Here is a 23,156-nt window from a genome sequence, read left to right as displayed (position 1 = left end):
GCTTTTATTTGTTTTTGACATTCTAATAGAAAGTAAATCCAAAGCATAGTTTTTCTTGTTCTGTAGTTATGCTTATCACGTCTAGTTTTTTATTTCAATCCATTTTCTTTTGGGATAAAATATATATAATATATACAAACTTGAGATTGACATTATTTTCAGTTTATTGAAAACGGGGAACAGGATTTGCAATTTATCTAATTAAATGCTAGTGCATCTAGAAAAACTCCTCAATATTTAAGACTAAATATTAAAGACTTGTTCATTGCATCCACCAAGTAGTACAAAGCTCACTGCTTCATATAATTGTTGCTTTTTGTTTATATACCAAGACTAGCGGACCCGGCGCGCTTCGCTGCGCATTTCAATAAGTTTCCCGCGGCTTCGCACGCAATTTCCCGTTGAAAACAGTACACTATATTCACTTATTCATTTTCTATCACATTCTAAACATTGCTGAGATAATTGATAGTCGTTCCTTCGTGAGCTTCTTGGGCGCATTATGAAGGTATGTACCACATTCCTGATACTTCTGTCAAAAAAAAAACAACTAAGGTTGATTTTATAACATTCTTTATATTTGTAGCCAACGTAAGATAGTAATTATGATATCTGCATTGCTCTTCTGATCAAGCATGAGCATGGTTTATATTAAATAAATATTGCAGTTAAAGGTGAATTTTTACGTCAAATTTGAATTTTATTATCTGGATAGTAAAGTCTATGTTTAACAGTGATTGCAGAAACAGTTTAAACAAAATTTGTCGTTTCTCTTAAGCTTACTCTATGCTTTAAAACTATAAGTGTAGTAATTAAATTATATATAAATATATTTTTTGTCGCATTATATATGTTTACAAAGAACAGCTGATTAAAAATTTGAAAAGACTCTTTCACTTAATAACATATGTTTGCTGCAATGCATTTCTTACGGGTATTTCTGTAACCAGTGGGGCGGAATCCTGAATCGGGAAAGGGATAAAAAGTATCCTATAACCTTCTACAGACGAACAAATTAAAAAAAAATTAGGCGAATCCGTCCAGCCGTTTGTGAGTGATGCTGTTACACACGAACAGTTTCATTTTTATATTATAGATATGTTTTTCCATGACTGTGACCACGGATTAATATTTTTTCTTGCTTTTTTTCTTTAACTACCTAGTTACCAATTTTATTTATATGAATTATGACATCCATTTTTAAAATATCCTGGTTGTTGCTGTTATTTTGTATGATGTTAAGTGGCTCAAAGCGGCTTTGAGATATAATAGTTCAATATAAATACCTGAGTTGAATTATTTTTCCCATTAAATATTTCTTACCACTGTAGAGAATAAGGTCTCCTTATTTACATTTGCATCTCTGGTTTAACCACGGATGTATTAATATAAAATAAATAAAAATTAATATAAATATAAATGTACATGGCCTCAAGTTTAGTACACCTAGACCATGGTTGATCATGGAAGACTCAATTCCTCTTTTGATATTACTTAGTTGTTTTCCAAGAAGTAGTATTTTCTCTGTTATGATTTTTTTAATAATGTTTTAATAATATTTTTCTTCTTTTTTAAGACTAGGATTTCTAGTTGAATGTAATAACTCCTTAGTTAATTAATTTTTTATTTGCTTCACATAAGTTAAATCTTCATTTTGAGTTTTAACCATAGTAATTAAATTTTTGATTTCATTTTCCAGTTCTTTATTTATCTCAGTTCTAATGACTGTTGTTTTTTTAAAATCTTCATCAATCCCAATTTCATTTACATTATTGCAAAAATTATTTATATTTATATTTCCTTTGTCTTCCACAGAAGATGAACATTGTTCACAGACCCAAACCAATAGTGATTTACGTATGTTTTGTACTGTTCAGTGTCCATATTAATACATTTAAAATGGTACCATTTTTTGCAGCTCCCTTTGCACAAAACAGCTTTACCACACTTTTTCACCATTGTTAATTATGATGAATCATGTTTATTTTAATTTAAACATAAAAATAAATTCTTGCCCTATTTTTATCTAGGATAGGTTTACACTAATTTAAGACTAATTCTGTTTACTGATTTTTCAAATTTAGCTTCACTACACTCAAAAAGTAAGTTATAATTTAAATGGTGTACACCTACTGTGCTACTAGTGTTGTTCAGATGCTGCACTAAGAGGGAGGTGAAGTGGAACTAAACTGTAGTGGCTGGGAATATGGACTTAATCAAAACAACGTATTTACTACTAAACCGTGATAAGTGATAGCTGGAGTCAATATCTGAAGAAAACAAGAACAAGGTGAGAGTAGGGACATTTAAAATTCACCATTTTTAGAATTTCATAGTATACTCTGTATAAACTGTAAAAATGAAAGATTCTCTTACTTTGGTATCTTACATTGATAAAGCTTGAGCCCAGAACCACGAACCAGCCCCAGCCTCCATCAGGTGGCTCTTGCCTCACTTTGGACCTCTGCATCTTCATCTCCTGAGGACAGGCACAAAACTTGCTGTAGTATATTATACACATGTTACTAAATTATAATGTGTCATAGCTGGAGTAGAAATGTATTTGCTACAGATACATTACAATTAAGTTCACTGTGATGTGTGCCTTGTAATGATTTACGATGTAGTAACAGAATAATAACGACTGTTAAATAAGTAAAAGTTAAATACTAAACTAACGTATAAATGCTGTAGTATTGCACACAGTTTACTAAACAAATGAAATAAAGTAAATACACAGAATACTTAAATACATAGGAGCGAGTAACCAGATTTTAAAATTTAATGGTTATTTTCTACTCCTTAATACTAGTGGGTGTTTTATCAAAGACTCTACAAAATGCAATGTCATACATGTTTGGTTGTTTGATTTTAGTGCTTGAATTCTATCAGGTTCCTTAGTAATCTACTACCCTACATTTATGTGCATTTAAGTTTGAACAACTCTTGTTTTGAAAATTTATTCTGTTGTTTGAATTTCAATTATTAATAACATTTCTCATTAAGACCGTTTATTTAATTTTTTATAACTTATTTTTCATTTGTTTAAAGTTTTCTGGAGGATTTATTTAGTTTGATATTAAAAAGTAGACAAAAATGTCTGTGCCTTTTCAATAATAAATTTGTTGCTTCTGTTTTATTTTTAATTTTATTGATACTATATTACAAATCGATTTAAAGCCACAGTCATCCTTGATAAGTCAAGAATTTAGTAAAATCTTTTCTACAATTGAAAGTTTTTCGTTCACAGCAGTGACCCAAGGAGGTAATTGAGGCTTACAACCAATCAACCAGGTGTCTATCAGAGAATTAAATACTTGACGTAGCATTCATGTGTTTTTGAATGGATTATTCCCTTGGCCATATAAACAAACTCCTGGTAAACACAACTTTTATCAAATCTGGCCAAATCACCGATACATACAGAATTCTGGATGGATAGACTTTCTGGGATTGATTAGGTTCATTTTCCATATAATATGAATTCATGTTTTCACCTTTCCATTGTGATATTTAAGTACAAAATGTTGTGTTTTGTCCCATTTCAACTGTAGTTTAATTATAGTTGAATGATGCTTCAAGTAAGTTCCAAGTTGAGTGCCTTCATTCATTTTGCCCTCAGTTATAAAAAAATCAACAATCGTCATTAACATTTTCAATTCAGTTTATTACTGTACTTTGGTCTAGAAGAATTTCTCTTATTATAAAGATTTATTAGCTATTTTATATGAAAATATATACCTTAAAAGAATCAATGTTTTGAATGTTGTATGGATAAACCATTCTCTAGTTTTTATGATCCATTAAAATAATTTTCTTTTTGTTTTAGTTTGAGCTAGCTTTAATTTTTTTCAGTACTTTTTACTATAAGATTTATTGAAAATATTGATTTGTCTTTTATGCAGTACTTTCAAGTATGTAACTCAAATATCATCAAATATCAAGAAATACAATTTTTAGGAATCTTTGAGTTACGTAAATAGGCCATATATGTTATATAGAATAATGAAATATTTTTTTAAATAATATAATTGTGTTATTATAAAATTTGTAGATTCTATAAAATGATACATTATGAACATTACTAGGGTCCTACTAGGGTGTATTCTTTATATTACCCTCTCCAAGTGTTCGATTGGATATCGTCATTTTTTTGTTAGTGTTTTGTTGGTATTGTACGAGGAAATTGTAAAATAAGAAACATTTATTTGTATATTTTTGTACAAAAATGTCTTCAAATTTAAAATTTTATTTTGCTACTGTATTAGTTTTGTTTATTATGACTGATGTTGTATTAATCCGTCTACCTTTTAAAATGTTTGTTCAAATCAATTGATTTTACCAACCTCACATCTTTATGAAGATATAATAATTTTTGGTTTGTTTTAGAACAATATCATTATAATTAATTAGATTATTATTTATTAATTATCAATAATAGATACGTAATTATTACCCAGACTGATTTTAACAAATTGCCTAACAGTTCTTCTTCTTCAAATTGGATGTTTATTACATTTATATTGTATAATTAAAATAAAGAAATGCCGTCCTACAGCAACCAAGCTGTTCGTTATATGTGCTAAAATCGTGTAACTAATAAATCTATAGAAATAATGACATAATTTATATTACCTTATATTAAGTTAAAAAAGAACGAGCAGCTTACTGCTGTAAAAAGGTTCCGTAGAAACGATTTAACATTCAGAAATTGTAAGGTTGAGGATCTCCAAAGACAAACCATGGTTTTTTAGATGGTTTTAGATGGTTTTTAGATGGTCAATAGATTGTCATTGCTACTTACGGTGTAACTTATTTATCCTAATTCTTAAAATGATAACAAAAATCAAATATATATATATATATATATATATATATATATATATATGTATATATATTACTAAGAACTCGAAAGATCCTTCATAAATCTTATCCTTGTCTGTCCATCATTGTGGCCTAATCTGGATAGAAGGTCCTAGAGACTTGAAATTTGATACATAGGATGAACCTTTTTAATCCAAGAAAGAACTCTATTGATTTAGGGTCAAAAGGTCAAAACATTGTGCAGCATGCCATTCAAGTGGTCTGATAGCTTATTCATTGACGGTTTGCATTGAAAAAGTACCATTTGAATTGTAATAAAAATTGTAAAATAGTCGATCTCTTGTAAATTTTATTTGGCTAATTGTAACTGGCGCCATTTTCTTAATATTAGTAAATTATACATTTTTTTAAGTTTTCCTCTTTTTATGACGACCTATGTAAAAGTTGAGTGTATGTAGCTTTAATAGTACTAGAATAATATGTATTGTAAAAAATACAAAATGGCTGCTAGCAGCTAAGCGTCACATTTCTTAAATCAGTGTTTATAGGATTTTGTTTAAAAAGATCAGCACTATCAGCTACAGAAGTATGTGACACCCTTTTCTGAACACCCTGTGCTTCTAAAATATAACGCTGGCACACGATAACTGCTGCTATCTTATTTTATTGAATCTAAACTTTGTAGAGAGATAGCACTCGTTAATAAGTTCGTTAAGCAGTCACAACCAATTAAATTTTATAGATACTCGTAGAAGGCGTTCTCATTTTCTTTCAACTATTTTAGAACAATGACACGGCGTTTAGAACAATTTTTAAACAACATTTATTCTTGTACATGTCTTTAAATTACTAAAGACTTGAATATGGCATTTCATCGAACTTATGAAAAGTTATTAGACATCGTAAAGCATAATGAAAGTTTGTATAATTCTCAAGTACACGTAATACACAACAATGTATTCACACGCTTTTGTATAATTCTCAAGTACACGTAATACACAACAATGTATTCACACGCTTTTTCCGATAAGTGTAAGATCGCAAGAAACATCTAAGTATAACAAAGGAATACGTCTAATGACAGAAGCTGGTCAAAATACTCTTTTAAACGTGTCTCGGTTTCCCGTCTGCAGCTAGTGGATATTCCGAATATGATTGGATGGTAAAAGGTCACGAAATAACGTATTCCTAACGGGTAACCGATCTCTTTGTGTCAAAGACCTTTTCGCAAAACGACTTTATGCTAAAGTCTGAGATTTGAAAATGCGATATTTTAGCAAGTTTTTGTTATTCTTTTCCATCCACATTCTGTCCTAAAGTAAAAGTGTGTTATAGCGCGAAAACTGCTACTCCTACACAACATTTTTTATTTGAAGAGCCGAATTGAAACCGAAAAAGGCAACGACGTAAAAATTGACAATAGTTTGCGCTCATAGTTAGGTTTGCAACGACCGATACTCGAAACGCGTTTTGGTTAAAGTTACTTGAATAACGAATCCCATACAGGTAACCGATCTCTTTGCGACAAAGACCTCGCGAACGATTTTGCGGCGAATCAAAATGGAAAAAAAATTTAACCCTAGTTTGCGTGAACTTTTCTTCGTTCTTTCGGAACTAATCAGAATGGCGAAGGAACCATGGAACTTGGGAAAATTTGCATTGCAGCTGGTACCGCTTGTTTTTCTCTTATGGCAAAAGCTTTTTGCTGAAATGCGCTTTAGCCATAGTAAACTTTGAGCAACGGATCCGAAAATAATATGCTTACAAACATAACTTACAACCGATTACAACCGAAGCAGTTCAAGTTATTTATTATAAACCATTTTATATGCTTATAAATATTTTAATCCTTAAGGTAAAAGTGTCATAAGTGTATTAACAAATCAACAAGTCGTATTAGAACCGTCATGCAATCAGTGTAGTACAAATTAAATTAACATCTTCACTGCGACACGAGTTATGCACCGACACCTGGTATGATAGTAATCCGCGTCCCCGCAGTTTTTATTTCTTATTTCAGCTAACATAAACCCATAATTTCATTTTTGGAATATAATGACAATGAAATGAAATAATTATTTCGGAAATACAAGGTTTTAGAGAAAATTATAGTGACCAAATTATAGAAATTAATATAAACAATAATAATGAAGATATATAAATATTCATACATAAGTTTAATTCGTTTATTACAATGATCACTGACTTCAATATTTAGAAGTCCTATAATTGGCAAAAGTGACTGTAATTAAAAAAATGTAATATACCAAATTAATTGTAAGTTTTGCTCCAAACAGTATATTGGAAAAACATCGAACCATTTAAGAATCCGTATGACAGGGCTAGGTTTGACATTTTCCATAAAAAGATAAACTATTGGCAAGACATTGTCTAGAACATAAACAAGACAAAATTGAAGAGTGTTTTAAATTAAAAGGAATTCACCAACTACCACAATGCCCTGATGAAAACTACAACCGATTAAAATTAAAGCACATGGAGCAAGCTCATCAAATTATGTTGAAGACAAAAAATCCATTTGGTCTAAATTTAAGATAACCTTTTAAATAATTTTAATACTTTCAAAATTTGTCATAAATTACAAGTTGTATTCCATCCTTTGTAAAAATCAACTGTTCTAACAAGATTGAATTAGAAAAATTTCACGTCAGCTGGACTTTATCAAATGTTATGCACTGTGTTTACATTTATGTTTTCTTAATTCTTGTTTACATGTTATAGTTTGGTATTAATTTTTATTTAAAACTTCCTGAAGACGGGGGTATTAAATCACCCGAAATATAGAAGTGAAAAATAGTTCTTTTGTTTTCTTCTATTCAAAACCGTGATTACTCGTAGTAAAAAGTAAGGGCTCTGTGGTGTAATGGTAGCACGTTCACCCGGCAAGTGAGGGATCCGGGTTCGAGTCCCGGCGGGGCAAGTACCTTTTTTGATTCAACGTTTAATGAAATTATATTTATACATACACAAAAATAAGCAGCTAAAGCAAAGAATATTTCTTTGTATCTATCTTTTTGAAGAAAATATCCATGTTAAATCGTATACAAATACATTGGAATCACGATCGTTAAAATTACATTATAGTAGAATAAAATGACCTACATTTAATTAGACAGCACTGAACAACATCTGATTAATTCATTCGCTACATTGCTAACACACCAACCATTACAAATAACTTTTTACTTTTGTTATTAGTAAAAACAACAAAAATATAAAGTTTTTAGTATCGGTTGGTGCGTTCTCGATGAAGTGAATAAATTAAGAATAGCCAATACAAGCCAATACATCTTCACCAACATCTGATTAGCTTCCAACATCAACTATAAATATTGCTGTTGACAGTGTATATTAAGGTCGGCCCCAGTACACACGCTTGTAATAACTTGTTTGCCCCGTTTGACGCAATTAATTAGAGTGGTGTTGACGGGAAGTCAGGAGGAGTGGAGGGCTTTGTTTTTGTTGGTTGCCGGAATAGACCGCAACTCTGTACATGTGGTGCTTCACACGAGGGGCCCTGTTGGTGATAAGGACAGGGTCACTGATAACTGCACAACACTGGTACTGATACTGGCCCGAGTGACACCGCGTAATCCACAGTGACATCTTACGAGTTATTGATAGTCGTAGTATCCACTGAGCCGGAGATCTACTTTAATCCACACTCTAAAAACCTGCAATGAATCTTTGGAATTTCCTCTAGGATGTCCTGAAACACCAACACGGTACAATGAGTAATAATAAAACAACACTGGGCAAATTTATCCAGAGAGAAAACCATTATTATTCTTGGGCAAACCCCAGTTATTCCTCTAGGAGAAAATAGCAAGGGGGAGGAAATTCCATGAGTTTGCTACAGCTCTAAAAACTTTTGATCGCCTAATTTGCTTTTTTACACACGCAAGAGATTTGGAGAGAAGCCTTAGTATATTTATTATCGATCTCTTTATCGTGTGACGGAATACTCATTGCCGGGCGTAGTTTCTTAAGTTGAGTGTAACTAATTATTAGCAGGTAAAGAATACACGTTGTTACCCTAACTTACTAAATAAAGAGGAAGTAGGACAACAATTTTGTATTAGGACATAGTAAAGACAGCTCCTACGCTGACATTACTATGGCTTACTGCACTGATACTTAGATGCGCAAAAGATACTTAGATATACTTAGATGCAGGCCCGTACTCAGACTGGTTTTTTCGGACAATTTTACCGGGACCCGGGACAGCCCTGCCACACTAGTACGGAGGCGGATGGAGGACATGCTGGGGCCCGACCAAAAATCTTTCCCGGGGTCCGCCAAAGCTGCGAACGGCCTTGCTTAGATGTATGAAGAAATAACTCGATTGTCAGAATTTACTCCCCGGCTCCCATTGAGTTTAAGGCCTTAAACTGAAGTTTAATAACTGGGTGGAACTTGGGTTGAAGGGATTTTAAGCCATCATCACAGAGTACATCTCTATAAAAACATACTCTCGATGGTAAAAACGAGGTCTACAATATCGATTCACACTGCCTTGCATCACGGCCTACACGATAAGGATGCATTGTCTTAAGGATAGTTTGTTTCCAAAATGACGAATTAAAATCTTCCCGGAGAGATACCGTGTCTTCTTTTTATCCACTCTCCTCCCATGACCTCACCAAAAATAAAATTCGCAAGTTACCCCATTTCCAGCTGTTATTCCAAATCCAAGTTTCCTTCTCCAGCACTCGCAGTTTTCGTCCTTGATATCAATAATTCTCAATACCAGAAACCGGTTTGTAATAATAGTTCGAAAACAGAGTCAATAATTGAGTTTCTCACTGAACTGAATAAAAGTATGAGCAATAAATAATTCCAAATTAGCACGTGACAGCCTTCTATTTGAACTTTGATATTTTAACAAGAGATAATTGAAGTGGTTCACAGTTGGGTGGCCCGAGGCGCAATCAGATTACTGGAATATTACTGAAGCATGCAGAGTACTGATCATGTAACAGCTAACAGCTGGTCTGGGGCAGCAGTCACTCTGCGATCAGCTGTTCCCGCCATGCAACGAATCTGGTGTGTACAGATCAAACCATCTAGCAAGGGGTTAACTATTTATAGTACAACGTTTAAATCGCTGACTCTCCCTATCCGTGATGTAAAGCGGATGAAGGAATCAATAGTTATTAGAAAGCTTAATGAAAGTGAAATTTCCCACTAAGCTATCATGTGAAATATTCGCTGTATACTTCATCACGTACTTCCTTGTTAAATTTGGCTTGTTTCACGTAGTTGGTAGTCTCGCTCACTAATATGTAGCGAGTTAAGTCCAAAGCAGAATGATAGGTCTAAGGCGAGGGCTGAATTTTACTCAATTGGTCCACCACTAATTGGTTGCACTTAACACATATATGTCTACATTTGAAATCCTCAGATACCAACATGGATATTACGTTACACCATCTTATTAGAAATAGACTCCTGAAAACATATGATGCGTTGTGGCAGTGACGATTTAATAAATAACTCACATCTGTCTGTAGAGTATTGCCACCATGATATCCAAAGACGGTCAACACACCATATCGAGGTGTCCTATATAGGTACCAGTAGGATACTGTGGGTTAATTGCATAATGTCAAAATTACATAATTTATACAATGGCGTTGGTTCTAGAGGATAACTGAAACAATAGTAGTAGGTCATTTCTAAAAGAGGTAGTTGCAACTGAAACAATGCAAGGCCTGTGATTTCTAGATAAAAAGTTCTTCTAAACCTTATTCGCAAATGGTTTCCAGCCTCAAAACATTAAAACTCTTTAATTAACAATAGAATTACAAGAACACGCTCAAATATTTTCTGCAGTATTCATGCATATTCGTAATGAGGTTATTATCACTAAATTATTAATTTCAGTCATGTATTAAATTAAAACTATCTTCGCGGAGTGTAAATAATATTTCTAAATTCAGTTGCATAAAGCAACTTACAGCCACCACAAAGGTAATTGAAACTCAACATTCACTTTTAATCTTATCACGACTGATCTGAAGATTGGTTGTAACCAACGTCAACGATTGGAATCACTATCAACTTCTCCTCAAGAGTCAACCCATTTTAATGCCAATAAGAAGACAAACTCGTGCTATTGCACGTGGCTGTGTGTTTAACATATCTCAATTGTGCGCCGTGCTTGCAAGCGAGTCATACGAGATTGTAAACAATAGGAGTTGATACAGAAGCTGTCTACATACTGTAGGTGGTGTGATTGTAGAACTACAGCATCATTATTGCGTCATCGACTGAAATACGGCAACTATCGCAACAATGATACGGAGTTTCGCAACGAAATTGTCACAACATTGTCAATACTTTTCAAGGCTACAAGCACAACGTTGCTTCTACTTTGTTTTCATAGTACAATACATTTTTATATTTACAGCATACACTTTTACGTTTCAACCGTACATTATTGTCACACAATAATTTATTCATATTAACTACAGTAGCAGGCAATGACACTGAATATCCAAGACTGTTAGGAAAATCAATCAACAGTCAAATCATATTTCGTTCTGATCAAGGACAAAGGTATCGTCATTTCTTCGTCAAGTTTAACCTCAGTTCTGATGTTCAAATTAACAACACCTCTCACCTCTAATGCTCATATTTTACCACCTATGTCAATTTTTTTAACCTTCCTTTTACAGTACTCTGATTTACCATGGACAAATAAAGCTTACAACACGAAAAACTCAGATATATATGTAATACCCCCCCCCCTTATTTAAAGGAAGGGTCAATTTAAATTTTCAAATTGCAACCCCTATCTTGTGACATGTCATTTTAAAGGTATATTCATTGGAAAGACAATGCCACGAACAAAAAGTCTCTTGCAAGACAATGGCATTGTCCCTACAGATTTTTTGCGTTATTTGTCCATAAATTTTGCTAGAAACGTCGTAGATACGTTTTCTTAGTATAATTGTGTTTCTTTATAATCGACCTTTAAAATTACATGTCACAAGATAGGGGTTGCAATTTGAAAATTTAAAGTTATCCATTTCTGCCCTTCTTTGAAAAGGGGGGATGGCAATTTTTCTCAAAAATACCAGAAAGGATTTTAATAAGTATGGTGAAAGTTGGACATCGATAGCTCAATCCGTTTGGAATATATCCAGGCGTATCAGGACTTAATTTATACCCCGCATATATAGAGTACATTCTGAATTTCAGATATCATTGTCTTTCATTCTAAACCTCAGTTTTCACCCCCAACATTTCATTCTAAATATCAGATATCACTAATTTTTGTAATATCAATATTATCAACAACTTTCAATCTGATGTTCAGGTTACAAAAATATCTTATTCTGAAGCTCAGATGTTCAGATCATAACTGTCTCAAAGTATGAATTTCAGATATCATTGTCTTTCATTCTAAACCTCAGTTTTCACCCCCAACATTTCATTCTAAATATCAGATATCACTAATTTTTGTAATATCAATATTATCAACAACTTTCAATCTGATGTTCAGGTTACAAAAATATCTTATTCTGAAGCTCAGATGTTCAGATCATAACTGTCTCAAAGTATGAATTTCAGATATCATTGTCTTTCATTCTAAACCTCAGTTTTCACCCCCAACATTTCATTCTAAATATCAGATATCACTAATTTTTGTAATATCAATATTATCAACAACTTTCAATCTGATGTTCAGGTTACAAAAATATCTTATTCTGAAGCTCAGATGTTCAGATCATAACTGTCTCAAAGTATGAATTTCAGATATCATTGTCTTTCATTCTAAACCTCAGTTTTCACCCCCAACATTTCATTCTAAATATCAGATATCACTAATTTTTGTAATATCAATATTATCAACAACTTTCAATCTGATGTTCAGGTTACAAAAATATCTTATTCTGAAGCTCAGATGTTCAGATCATAACTGTCTCAAAGTATGAATTTCAGATATCATTGTCTTTCATTCTAAACCTCAGTTTTCACCCCCAACATTTCATTCTAAATATCAGATATAACTAATTTTTGTAATATCAATATTATCAACAACTTTCAATCTGATGTTCAGGTTACAAAAATATCTTATTCTGAAGCTCAGATGTTCAGATCATAACTGTCTCAAAGTATGAAGTTCAGATGTCATTGCATATCCTACGGATGCTCATATTCTTATTACCACTTCTTATTATGATGTTCAGAGCATCAAAATCTTCATCTTGACGTTTGGTTATCGCCATCTTTAAATTTAATTTTATGCTATTCTTCGTATGATAGACGACTAAATTGCCAACTTACTCGGAATAGGTTACTTCATGCCTTTAAAAATAGCAATACGGTCCTTAGTAGGTTACTCGCTCAAATTATTCTGCAAGCGTGAATAGTGTTTTAAAGCCCTTTATTAATGTATTGTATTGTATTTTACTTTTCATTAATCTACTTCACACAATTAATGTTTTACTGCTTTGTCATTTGAATACAATCTCCTGTGGGCTGCTTCAAAATAATTATGAAGTTTCAAAAGTTTACTAGTACTACAAAACAAATTATAATTTCGGTAGATATTGCCTTAAAATACGTTCGTAACACTTATCTTCGTAATTGCACACAAATTATTAACTGTATAGGTCCCTGTCACATGTGAAATAAGTAAGTTTGTAAAACTGTGACTCTGAGCTTGACTGTGATAACTGCGCCTTTTGGCTGAAGATGCACTAATTAACCGACACCATCAATTACACTACATGCCAGCTCTGCCACTATAACAATGTTAGGCGAGTGCTATCTCCAAGTTATATTTCTGCATCTTTAGACGATGTGAACTATCTGTGGACATATATTTTATAATTTACAGCGGTGAACAATTAATTATAAACTATCAATACGCTACTCAGATAGCGTCTGTAGATACCGTAGTAGACCACCTCTATTAGAAAAAATATTATTTTTGTAGATTTAATTCTTTCATTTTTTATCCCTCTTACCATAAATTAGCATTACCGAAAGGTTACCATAGAATATTACGAAATTATGAGCAAGTAAGGTAATCCACGAAATTCAACAAAATTTATGGAGACGGACGTCTCTAACTAATTACGCCGTAATTTAAGTAGACTTTAGAAAAAAAATATAAATCATATTGGCTTGAAACTTTTTGAAGCATATTCTTTATATACACTGTTGTGAGTACAACGGTGAACTGGAACTATAATATTTTCATTATTTTTGAAAAAAAAACCGATTTTTAAAAATGGTTACATTATTATCAGTAATTTTTTTATTTGGTTTATGTAAAAAAACTAAATATTTATCAGATAGAAGATTTCTGGTTCATTATTTAACTAAAGACAGTATACTAAATGACCAGTGAAAATTTCAGAATAATTAATGAAAATGTGCCTGTGTAAAGTGTACCTGAACTCTAAAAACTACATTTTTCAGCAACGAAGAAAATGTAACAAAATAAAGTTTATGAGAGTAAGCTTACATTAACTTAAATCTAGAAATATATATCCATAGAGATCTGCGGTCAATATGGGTCTGTTCTGGTCGTTTAAATTCACCTCCGATCTAATCTATTTACAGTTCCACAATTGATTTATGCTGTTGCATTAACCAAAACAATGGTTTCTTATGTTGATTTCGGAATCTAACTTAGGTTAAATTTTAATGATTAAGTGATTTTGATATTTTTACCGATCACTAAATATGTATTAGGGGTATACGCGATTATTGATCATTGGTGCAATCTGAATTTTAAATTAAATAACTTCGTATTTGCAATCTGCATTACACTACTGATTATCCAATGTACAACACTCCAATATCAGTACATTCGAATGTAAACAAACTGATTTTTCAATTTGAATTCGACTTTATTTGGTGAAATGAATGTGTTATGGGTGGTAAAAAGCACTCTAAGTGTTAATTCAGACCAAAAGCTATACCTGTTCCAAATTTCAGCACAATCCGTATAGCAGTTTCAGCGTGATTCGAGGACAAACCTCCAAACATCTAAACATACAAACCTCCAAACATCTAAAGATACAAACCTCCAAACATCTAAAGATACAAACTTTCGCATTTATAATATTAGTGGGAAGACACAATCATGGGGTCAAGACAAGAGGCCCAAATTAAACCCATTCAAAAGTACTGAGTCATCAGTTTACTGCAACTCCAAACAATTAACTAGATAAGTTAAAAACAATACATTTTAACAATCTATTAAATGAACAGAATCATTAATATTATTTCTATTATTACATTTTTTATACAAGGAAAATATAGTAGTTTTGTACCAAAATAAATGTGATTTTAGATTAATACATTTTGTAACTTAGTGCCCTCTCATTTTAAAATCAATTGTAAACATTAGACTGCTCGCTTAAAACTGCTATCAGAGTTGTGTATATTATATTGCTTCATCACACACATTCTGAGCACTGAGTGTAAAACTGCAAAATTTGGAATGTAGGTTGAACTGAGCGCGTTCCTTACGACGTTTCAAAATAAAAACTTTTAAACAGAACCAAAACTACGGGACTGAATATTACATTAAAGTAATTTCCTGTAGACAACCGACGATAGCCTAAATCAGTAGAGAATTTTAGAAATGTTGACATACAAATTTCCAATTTGCCGTTAAAATGTCTAAATATACGATATATACCTAAACTGTAAAACAATCCAAAATTGAAGACTTTTAAGGTAACTTGAAAGATAATCAGTGATTACCAAACGTTTTCTACTTTAAGTTGAAAGATAGAAGAAACAAACCGTAGGAGCTAAGGTAAAGGAAGGTAACTTCAATGTTCTCAAAAATCATTTCCAGAATCAATAATCATTCCATAACTGATAATAGAAAACAATCTTTCCCTCCAATCACTCAATATTTTCTTCCACCTTCTGGCGAACTGGCGATTAGAATTCACCAACATAATAAACATACATCTAATTAAGATGTACAACAGTAACACCTCATTGATAAGAGAGAAAATGTTTAAAATTCAAAAGTAGCAGATCCTTTATTTGACAATATTGCTGAATAGGCTATGACTTGGTGTATAAATTAGCTATGCCAATTAAATTTTGCATTCATCGTCAATGTTATCAGGCAATTAAATTAAATTGATACTATCCATCCCATTTGTATGACAGTTTACATTGCAAATAGTCAATCAGTAAGTTTCTTTATATTTTATGTATGAAACAATTTTCCTCCATAAGGCCCAAGACAAATAATGCCCATGCGATACTTTTCTCGGCCATTACAGATAATTTTGAGAAATTAGTAAGTCGAGTCTTGGTTGATCTGCACTTCTTCAAATGCGATAAGAATGCAGCTAAAAATAAAGTAGAAATGAAAATGGTCAAATACCAATAGAACTCAATTTCATAGAAAGAAATAAAATATGTAACACCATCCATTATATAAAATAAAGACACGGTTTAATGTGTAGTTGCAATATTATATCTACATAATAACAGCTATTACAACTTATGTGTTGATCCCGGCTTGTGCAAGTGTACCTTAAAAGTGGTTTATGCGTCGACGGTTTTGTTCAAATAATTACCGTCGGAATTGCTATAAAAATTACTATTTAGTGTAATAGTTGGAATCTTGTACATGTTTATAACTAAAATAGTTCTTAATGTTAATAAACTTAAAAAAACCTTCGACAAGTGCCTTTTTGTTAATATTAAAGAAAATCACACAATTATTTTTTTCTCTCTTACTTATTACTACCTATGTGCAAAGTTTGGTATCTGTAGCTTTACTAGTTCTAGATATATACATTTTTCTTATAAAAATAGAAAATGGCGACTAACATTTAAACGACACATTCCTGAACTATGTTTATAGGACTTTTTGTTTGTAGCGATGAGTAATATCATCCACAAAAGTTTGTGGTGCCGTTTTGTAAACACCCTGTATACGAGGTGTAAACACCTCGTATATACAAATAGATGTTCTGACTGACTGACTCATTTATGCCCAACAAAAACAATAAAAGATACAGAAATGAAATTTGGTACATAGGTTTACCTGTACCCTAGGGACGCACTAAGGAAGAATTTCTTTCCCTCATCAGGGCTCCCCATTGGATTCTAAAGTTCAGGAAATTGCCATACGGAAGAATTTCAGCAAACACATGTTATTAATTAATTGTTAAATATAATCAAATTATTATAAACATTGATTATACAAATACAAATAATGTGTAAACATTGTAAAATGACAGCACAGTCTCAAGTAGTCTGACTACAATTTTAACCCTTTGAGTGCCAAGTATTTTTTGAGTGGGTATACTGAAAAGTGCCAGGTATTTTTCTAGTGGGTGTGTACTTAAAAGTGCCAGCCCTTTTTCAGGCATTTTGCAAGGTTTTAGTAAAAAATTCACAGTTCGATTATTTAATAAGCTATCAACATGATTCTTTTTTTATTTGTCTCTGAAAACTCTGTTTAATTAACATAAAATAACAAAGTTACCATAACACTACATTTAGGAATACCAAAAATGGACTTAGCCTACCTAAAAAAAATTCAAAAATATTTTTTAATTTCATTTTTCAACCAAATTATTGTGACCAAAAAAATTCATATCCTTTTCTTAGTCCATATCACTGGAAAGTGTATGCAATTGTCTGTAAATCTTGAAAAATGTATATTATTATCTTCAATAATGAGTAAGTTATACAACTTTTAAGAAACTATTGTCACATTTTTTCTGGTAGCTATGGCAACCAAAAATGTTTATATGTGAGTTTCATAATTTAAAGTTTGATCGGAAGTGTACTAAACCAATTTAATTTGAAAAGAACGATTCTTCACAAACATTTCAATATGATATTATTTTAAAATATTAAAGGTTACAATTTTTAGTGACTTTTTCCCGAACGTCCGGTAAAATCGGACGTCGGCACTTTTCGGCCAACTTTTGTCGTCCGGTAAAATAAGACGTTGGCACTTTTCGGCCAACTTTCGTCGTCCGGTAAAATCGGACGTTGGCACTCAAAGGGTTAAATTAGTTTACATATCTATAGTGTTAAAGGCAAAGAGTAAATTTGATTATAAAAACTCGTATTTCAACGTTTTCTGTTAGTTTTAAGTTCGTTTAACTTTAATCAAAATATTTCAGGATTCCAGATCTTTCAGTGACTACGGCTTATGTCATAAGTGTTTACAATGTCATTTAAAAAGAATATGCCCATGGTGTTCCTGTTTTAATAGAGCACTGCGTACGAAGCCGCGGATAACTGCCAGTATAATATAAACTGTTTATGTATTCAGTGATACTACTCCTGACATCTCTGGATGATCTTGAAGATTTATGTGAAATATTTGTTTTGAAATAGCATCAATATGATACACAACAGGATTCTTGACTTTGTGTCTCGGTGAGTGCCACAAACCGAACGCATTTTACAACGAGAAAGCCCTGGAAAGTAGACCCATTGTTCTCCTGCCGAGAGCGCTTGTTTCTAAGAAAGAGCAACAATTATTGCCGTACCAAAACACACTCTTAGCCTCACATCACGCCACCGTGCCTGAAATCGTGTCCATAACAGGTTTTAGAACAACAAATTATGAGGTTACAATGCTTTAGCGACTTTGGCGCTGTAAAGATGGGGGAATTAAAAAAAACAGTATAAAAGAATAGAAGTATATCTCACGGCAAACGTCAATTACGTCTACAGACTTTTCACCTTGAATTATAAATCGTTAATTGATAAATGACGTAATCATTCCAGTGAACAGCATAAGAAAGTAATGGATTCTGCTTGTAATACCCGCCTGCCACACACCGTGCTTTGTTTTGTAGTATAGATAATAGCTCGTTCCCTCTGCTTGTGCCCTATCAAGAAGGAAGTGATAACACTAACTTAACAGCTACCATTGACTATTTTTACATGTTAATAGGCACTAACACGTAAGAAGTGTAAAATTTAGTTGTATATTTTTAATTTTACATATATTTTTAATGCTCATACGTCATGTATATGTAAAGGTGATTTACACTGTCCTGTTTACTATATCTTACACTAGATATACGAAAAAAGAAACACTTTTCGCAAACAAACAAATAATTATAATAAAACATGCAATAACTGAAAATAAGAGGATAGAGCTGAAGGTTGGATACATCTTTTGTCATCTTGTGTTTCATCCTACACACACTCGCTAAAGGTAGGACGAAATAATAAACCATGTATAGCTACTTTCAAGAGAGAGGGAGTGACACTGCAGAGGAAGTTGTGTTGAGATGGAATTGTGGGTTATAATTTACTAAAACTAACAGCAATTAGAGACAACCGAATTTCAAAACAAACATTCATCAACAACGCAAATATATTATACTTCAAAATCAAATCCAAATTTATTGTTATTACACGTCAATTTGACCACCTTATGCTCATAGTGGTAATGATAATTATATATGTAAAATCTTGATAACGGTATTCGTCATATATATCCAGCCACTACTATTCTTACGTCTGTCCGATCAAATGTCAAATGTGACATCAATACAACATCGTTACAGTTGAGAGACATTGAAACGACCTTGCATTGTGTACTATGAAAACAATCTAAACCTTTAACCACTTTAGTTCGTTATCGTTTGTCACAGTTTACGAACAATCTTAAATGTCTAACTATTTCAGCTCGTTATCGCTTTTCACAGTCTACGAACAATCTTATGTCTCTAACTATATAGCTCGTTATCGTTTGTCACAGTTTGCGAACAATCTTAAATGTCTATCTATTTCAGCTCGTTATCGCTTTTCACAGTCTACGAACAATCTTATGTCTCTAACTATATAGCTCGTTATCGTTTGTCACAGTTTGCGAACAATCTTAAATGTCTATCTATTTCAGCTCGTTATCGCTTTTCACAGTCTACGAACAATCTTATGTCTCTAACTATATAGCTCGTTAACGTTTGTCATTGTTTGCGAACAATCTTAAATCTCTAACTACCTAACTCGTTATCGTTTGCCACAGTTTGCGAACAACTAATAGACTATCTCGAACTACATAGCTCGTTACTGTTTATCACAGTATGCAAGAAATCCAAATCTCTAGCTGCTTTAGCTAGTCATTTTTTTCACAGTTTTGCAAACAATATTAATTCTCTTCTCTACTTAAACGTTACTGTTGTTACAATTTGCGAAAAATCTTAAATCTCTATAACTACTTTAGCTCGTTGCTGTTTGCCTCAGATTGCGAACAATCTTAAATCTCTAACTACTTAGCTTGTTAATGTTTGTCACAGTATGTATACAAGAAATCAAAATCTCTAGCTGCTTTAGCTAGTCATTTTTTGTCACAGGTTTACGAAAAATATTAATTCTCTACTTAAACGTTACTGTTTGTCTCAGATTGCAAACAATCTTAAATTTCTTACTATTTTAGCTCGTTGTCGTTTATCACAGTTTACTAACAATTTTAAATATCTAACTATTCCATATCGTTATCGTTTGTCACAGTTTACTAAATCTTATATCTCTAACTACTTAGCTCGTTAATGTTTGTCACAGTATGTATACAAGAAATCAAAATCTCTAGCTGCTTTAGCTAGTCATTTTTTGTCACAGGTATGCGAACAATATTCATTCTCTACTTTAGCTTGTTACTGTTTATCACAGGTATGCGAACAATATTCATTCTCTACTTTAGCTCGTTACTGTTTGTCACAGGTATGCGAACAATATTCATTCTCTACTTTAGCTCGTTACTGTTTGTCACAGGTATGCGAACAATATTCATTCTCTACTTTAGCTTGTTACTGTTTATCACAGGTATGCGAACAATATTCATTCTCTACTTTAGCTCGTTACTGTTTGTCACAGGTATGCGAACAATATTCATTCTCTACTTTAGCTCGTTACTGTTTGTCACAGGTATGCGAACAATATTCATTCTCTACTTTAGCTTGTTACTGTTTATCACAGGTATGCGAACAATATTCATTCTCTACTTTAGCTCGTTACTGTTTGTCGCAGTTTACGAACAATATTAAATTTCTAATTCCCTAGATCGTTACTGTTTGTCGAATAATTCAAGAAACATAAATCTCTAACACTTACGCTTGTTATTGTTTGACACAGGTTTGCGAACAATATTAAATCTGTACTTTAAGGTACTGTTGTCACAATTTGCGAACAAACTTGAATCTCTACTTTAGTCCGATACGGTTTGTCATACTTTTGAAATATGTAGTATTTACGTATACGAATAATACACCACCAAATGTTGTTGAGAGTTTCCTACAACATGTTTATATTTTTTCGTAATTAAAAACAAGTATGAAATAGTTTTGTTAAATAACGCGCAATTAGGCTATATCAGAAAATTTGAAAGCAGTTCGGGGCATTTGTTATACACTAGGACGAAACATAAAGGATTAAAATGTTTTAAGATTGAACATTTTTGTCATGAAGCAAAAACGAAGATGGACTCTAGTGCAGCCAGCTGTACAATCGACCGCGTGCGATGTCCGCCTGGGCTTTCCTGCATAGTCATCTGCGACTCGGGGCAAACAGCCCGGCATGGAAATAGATATACTAAAATATCCTTTTGTCGTAATCTTGGGTATTCATTTGGAGTATATTAGAATATGAAAGAACTTATCATTATTTCAATCAGTATTCCGACGGAAACAAAGCCAACCACGTCGTAACTGTGACGCTTCCTGAATTCGAAACTGTCCGTTCGTTTAAATTTACTGACTAAATCCACTTAGGGCAAAGCTTTAATACAGCTCGGAAGATTATTGAAAGAAATAAACAGTTACGATCCGTCACAGCGTTTGGCTACTACCAACCTACATTATTTGAATGTTTCAAAATGACAGAAAATTAACAAGAATCCTTAAAATCTCAAGAGAACGAAAATGACTCCTCTTTCCACTCTTGAGATTGCTACTTGAAATTAGAAACATACCTACTTGTGTAAAAATTAAAAATAATTTAATGTTAATATTAGTTTAAACTATTGTTAATAATACTGTCATTAAATCTTCAACCAAACAAAAATTTAGAACGTTTATTTCTGAAATGAATTATTTAAGTAAAGAACATAAAATGCAATACAATCTTAAATCAAAATACTTTTAAGATACGCGGTATTTCAACCAAACACGAATCACCATTTTGTTACGGACATACAATGTTGATTCTAGTAATTGGTTAAGATGTGCATACGGTACATAATAAATTTGGAAACTCCCGATTATGTTTAGGTTGACAATAATGCAAGTAAAATAATCCAATGCACGGAGGAGGAAAAGATGTCATGCATTTTCAACGATCATAGATTCCAGCTAAAAACTTCACTACTTGTGCTGCAATAGTCTATTTTAACCTTAGGCCACCATTCACATAATCTGATTCAGTTTAATGTTATGAAGATTTTATGAATGAATAAATAATTAATCACAGATTTCACATTTTTACACTTCATTAATGTGTGAATTTGTACAATAGCAAACTGATTTTGAGTTCGTATAAAGATAATGGAGAATATGGAGTATCCACGAGTAACTTAAAGTCAGCTGTGTATAAATAACGCTCGTACTGACCTTACGTGGTACACCGCCGCCTCCCGCCGCCGCGCCGCGCCGATCCACACTGAACACTAACTACACTGTACACTGCACACTGTACACTTGAGTCTATCGCCCTGCTACTCACTACAGCTGACTGGCCGCTCACGTAACAATCGAAAATACCGCTCACAAGTACACGACTTTATCTTTACTATACAGAGTTCGACTCTTGAAAGGTAACACACAATAGTTATAATCACCTAAATATGTACGTCATATTGGATTATCAATTTGTAACTTTGACGTCTATTCCACTCGTGACATTGAGATAGAATGAATATCATTTCTGGCGATGACGAAAGAAGTTTAATAAGTGTGAGACTCTGGCCTGTAGCGCGGCCAAGTTTGTTCTTGATTGATGGCCTTTAGGAATATTTCATGTTGTGCGGTATTTTCTGTCTCCACAATGAAGGGGGTGGATGCAAGGAATACAACGTCAGAAGTGCATTAATACTTGCTCACACAAATATTACCTTTCAATTAAACAATACCTTTATAAAGATAAATTTAAAATCTATATTCAGATTTGATTGTCTGCCCACAAAAATATAAATTTTTCTAAAGAATATTCCATATAAATGAGATTGCAATACTCGATAGCTCTATCAGACCTTTGTGAACAGACCTAGTAATTTATACTATTGCGCAATATGCCTTATCTCGATAAATTCACTGTTCTTCATACATCGTCATCAGTGATAG

General features: G+C 32.6%; 1 protein-coding gene across 4 annotated transcripts in view; it reads right to left on the bottom strand.

Annotated features, from left to right (window-relative positions):
- The window catches only part of LOC124362610 (monocarboxylate transporter 13), a 51,494-nt gene extending 28,764 nt beyond the window's left edge, over positions 1-22,730 (bottom strand). The window contains exons 1-2 of one of the 4 annotated variants that reach the window (XM_046817265.1): positions 22,428-22,730; positions 2,390-2,479 (exon numbers count right to left, since the gene is read on the bottom strand). In XM_046817265.1, the coding sequence (XP_046673221.1) occupies positions 2,390-2,476 (87 nt within the window). In that variant the 5' untranslated portion in view covers positions 2,477-2,479; positions 22,428-22,730. Of the gene's footprint in view, positions 1-2,376; positions 2,480-22,427 lie in introns of those variants that run through there. The other 3 variants (XM_046817267.1, XM_046817264.1, XM_046817266.1) reach the window with 3 other exon arrangements.
- Between the last annotated feature and the right edge of the window lie 426 nt (positions 22,731-23,156).

Source organism: Homalodisca vitripennis, chromosome 5, assembly GCF_021130785.1.
Source record: "Homalodisca vitripennis isolate AUS2020 chromosome 5, UT_GWSS_2.1, whole genome shotgun sequence".
NCBI classification, from domain to species: Eukaryota; Metazoa; Arthropoda; class Insecta; order Hemiptera; family Cicadellidae; genus Homalodisca; species Homalodisca vitripennis.
Note: the sequence above shows the minus strand (reverse complement) of the source record. Positions and strands in the feature narration are given on the sequence as shown.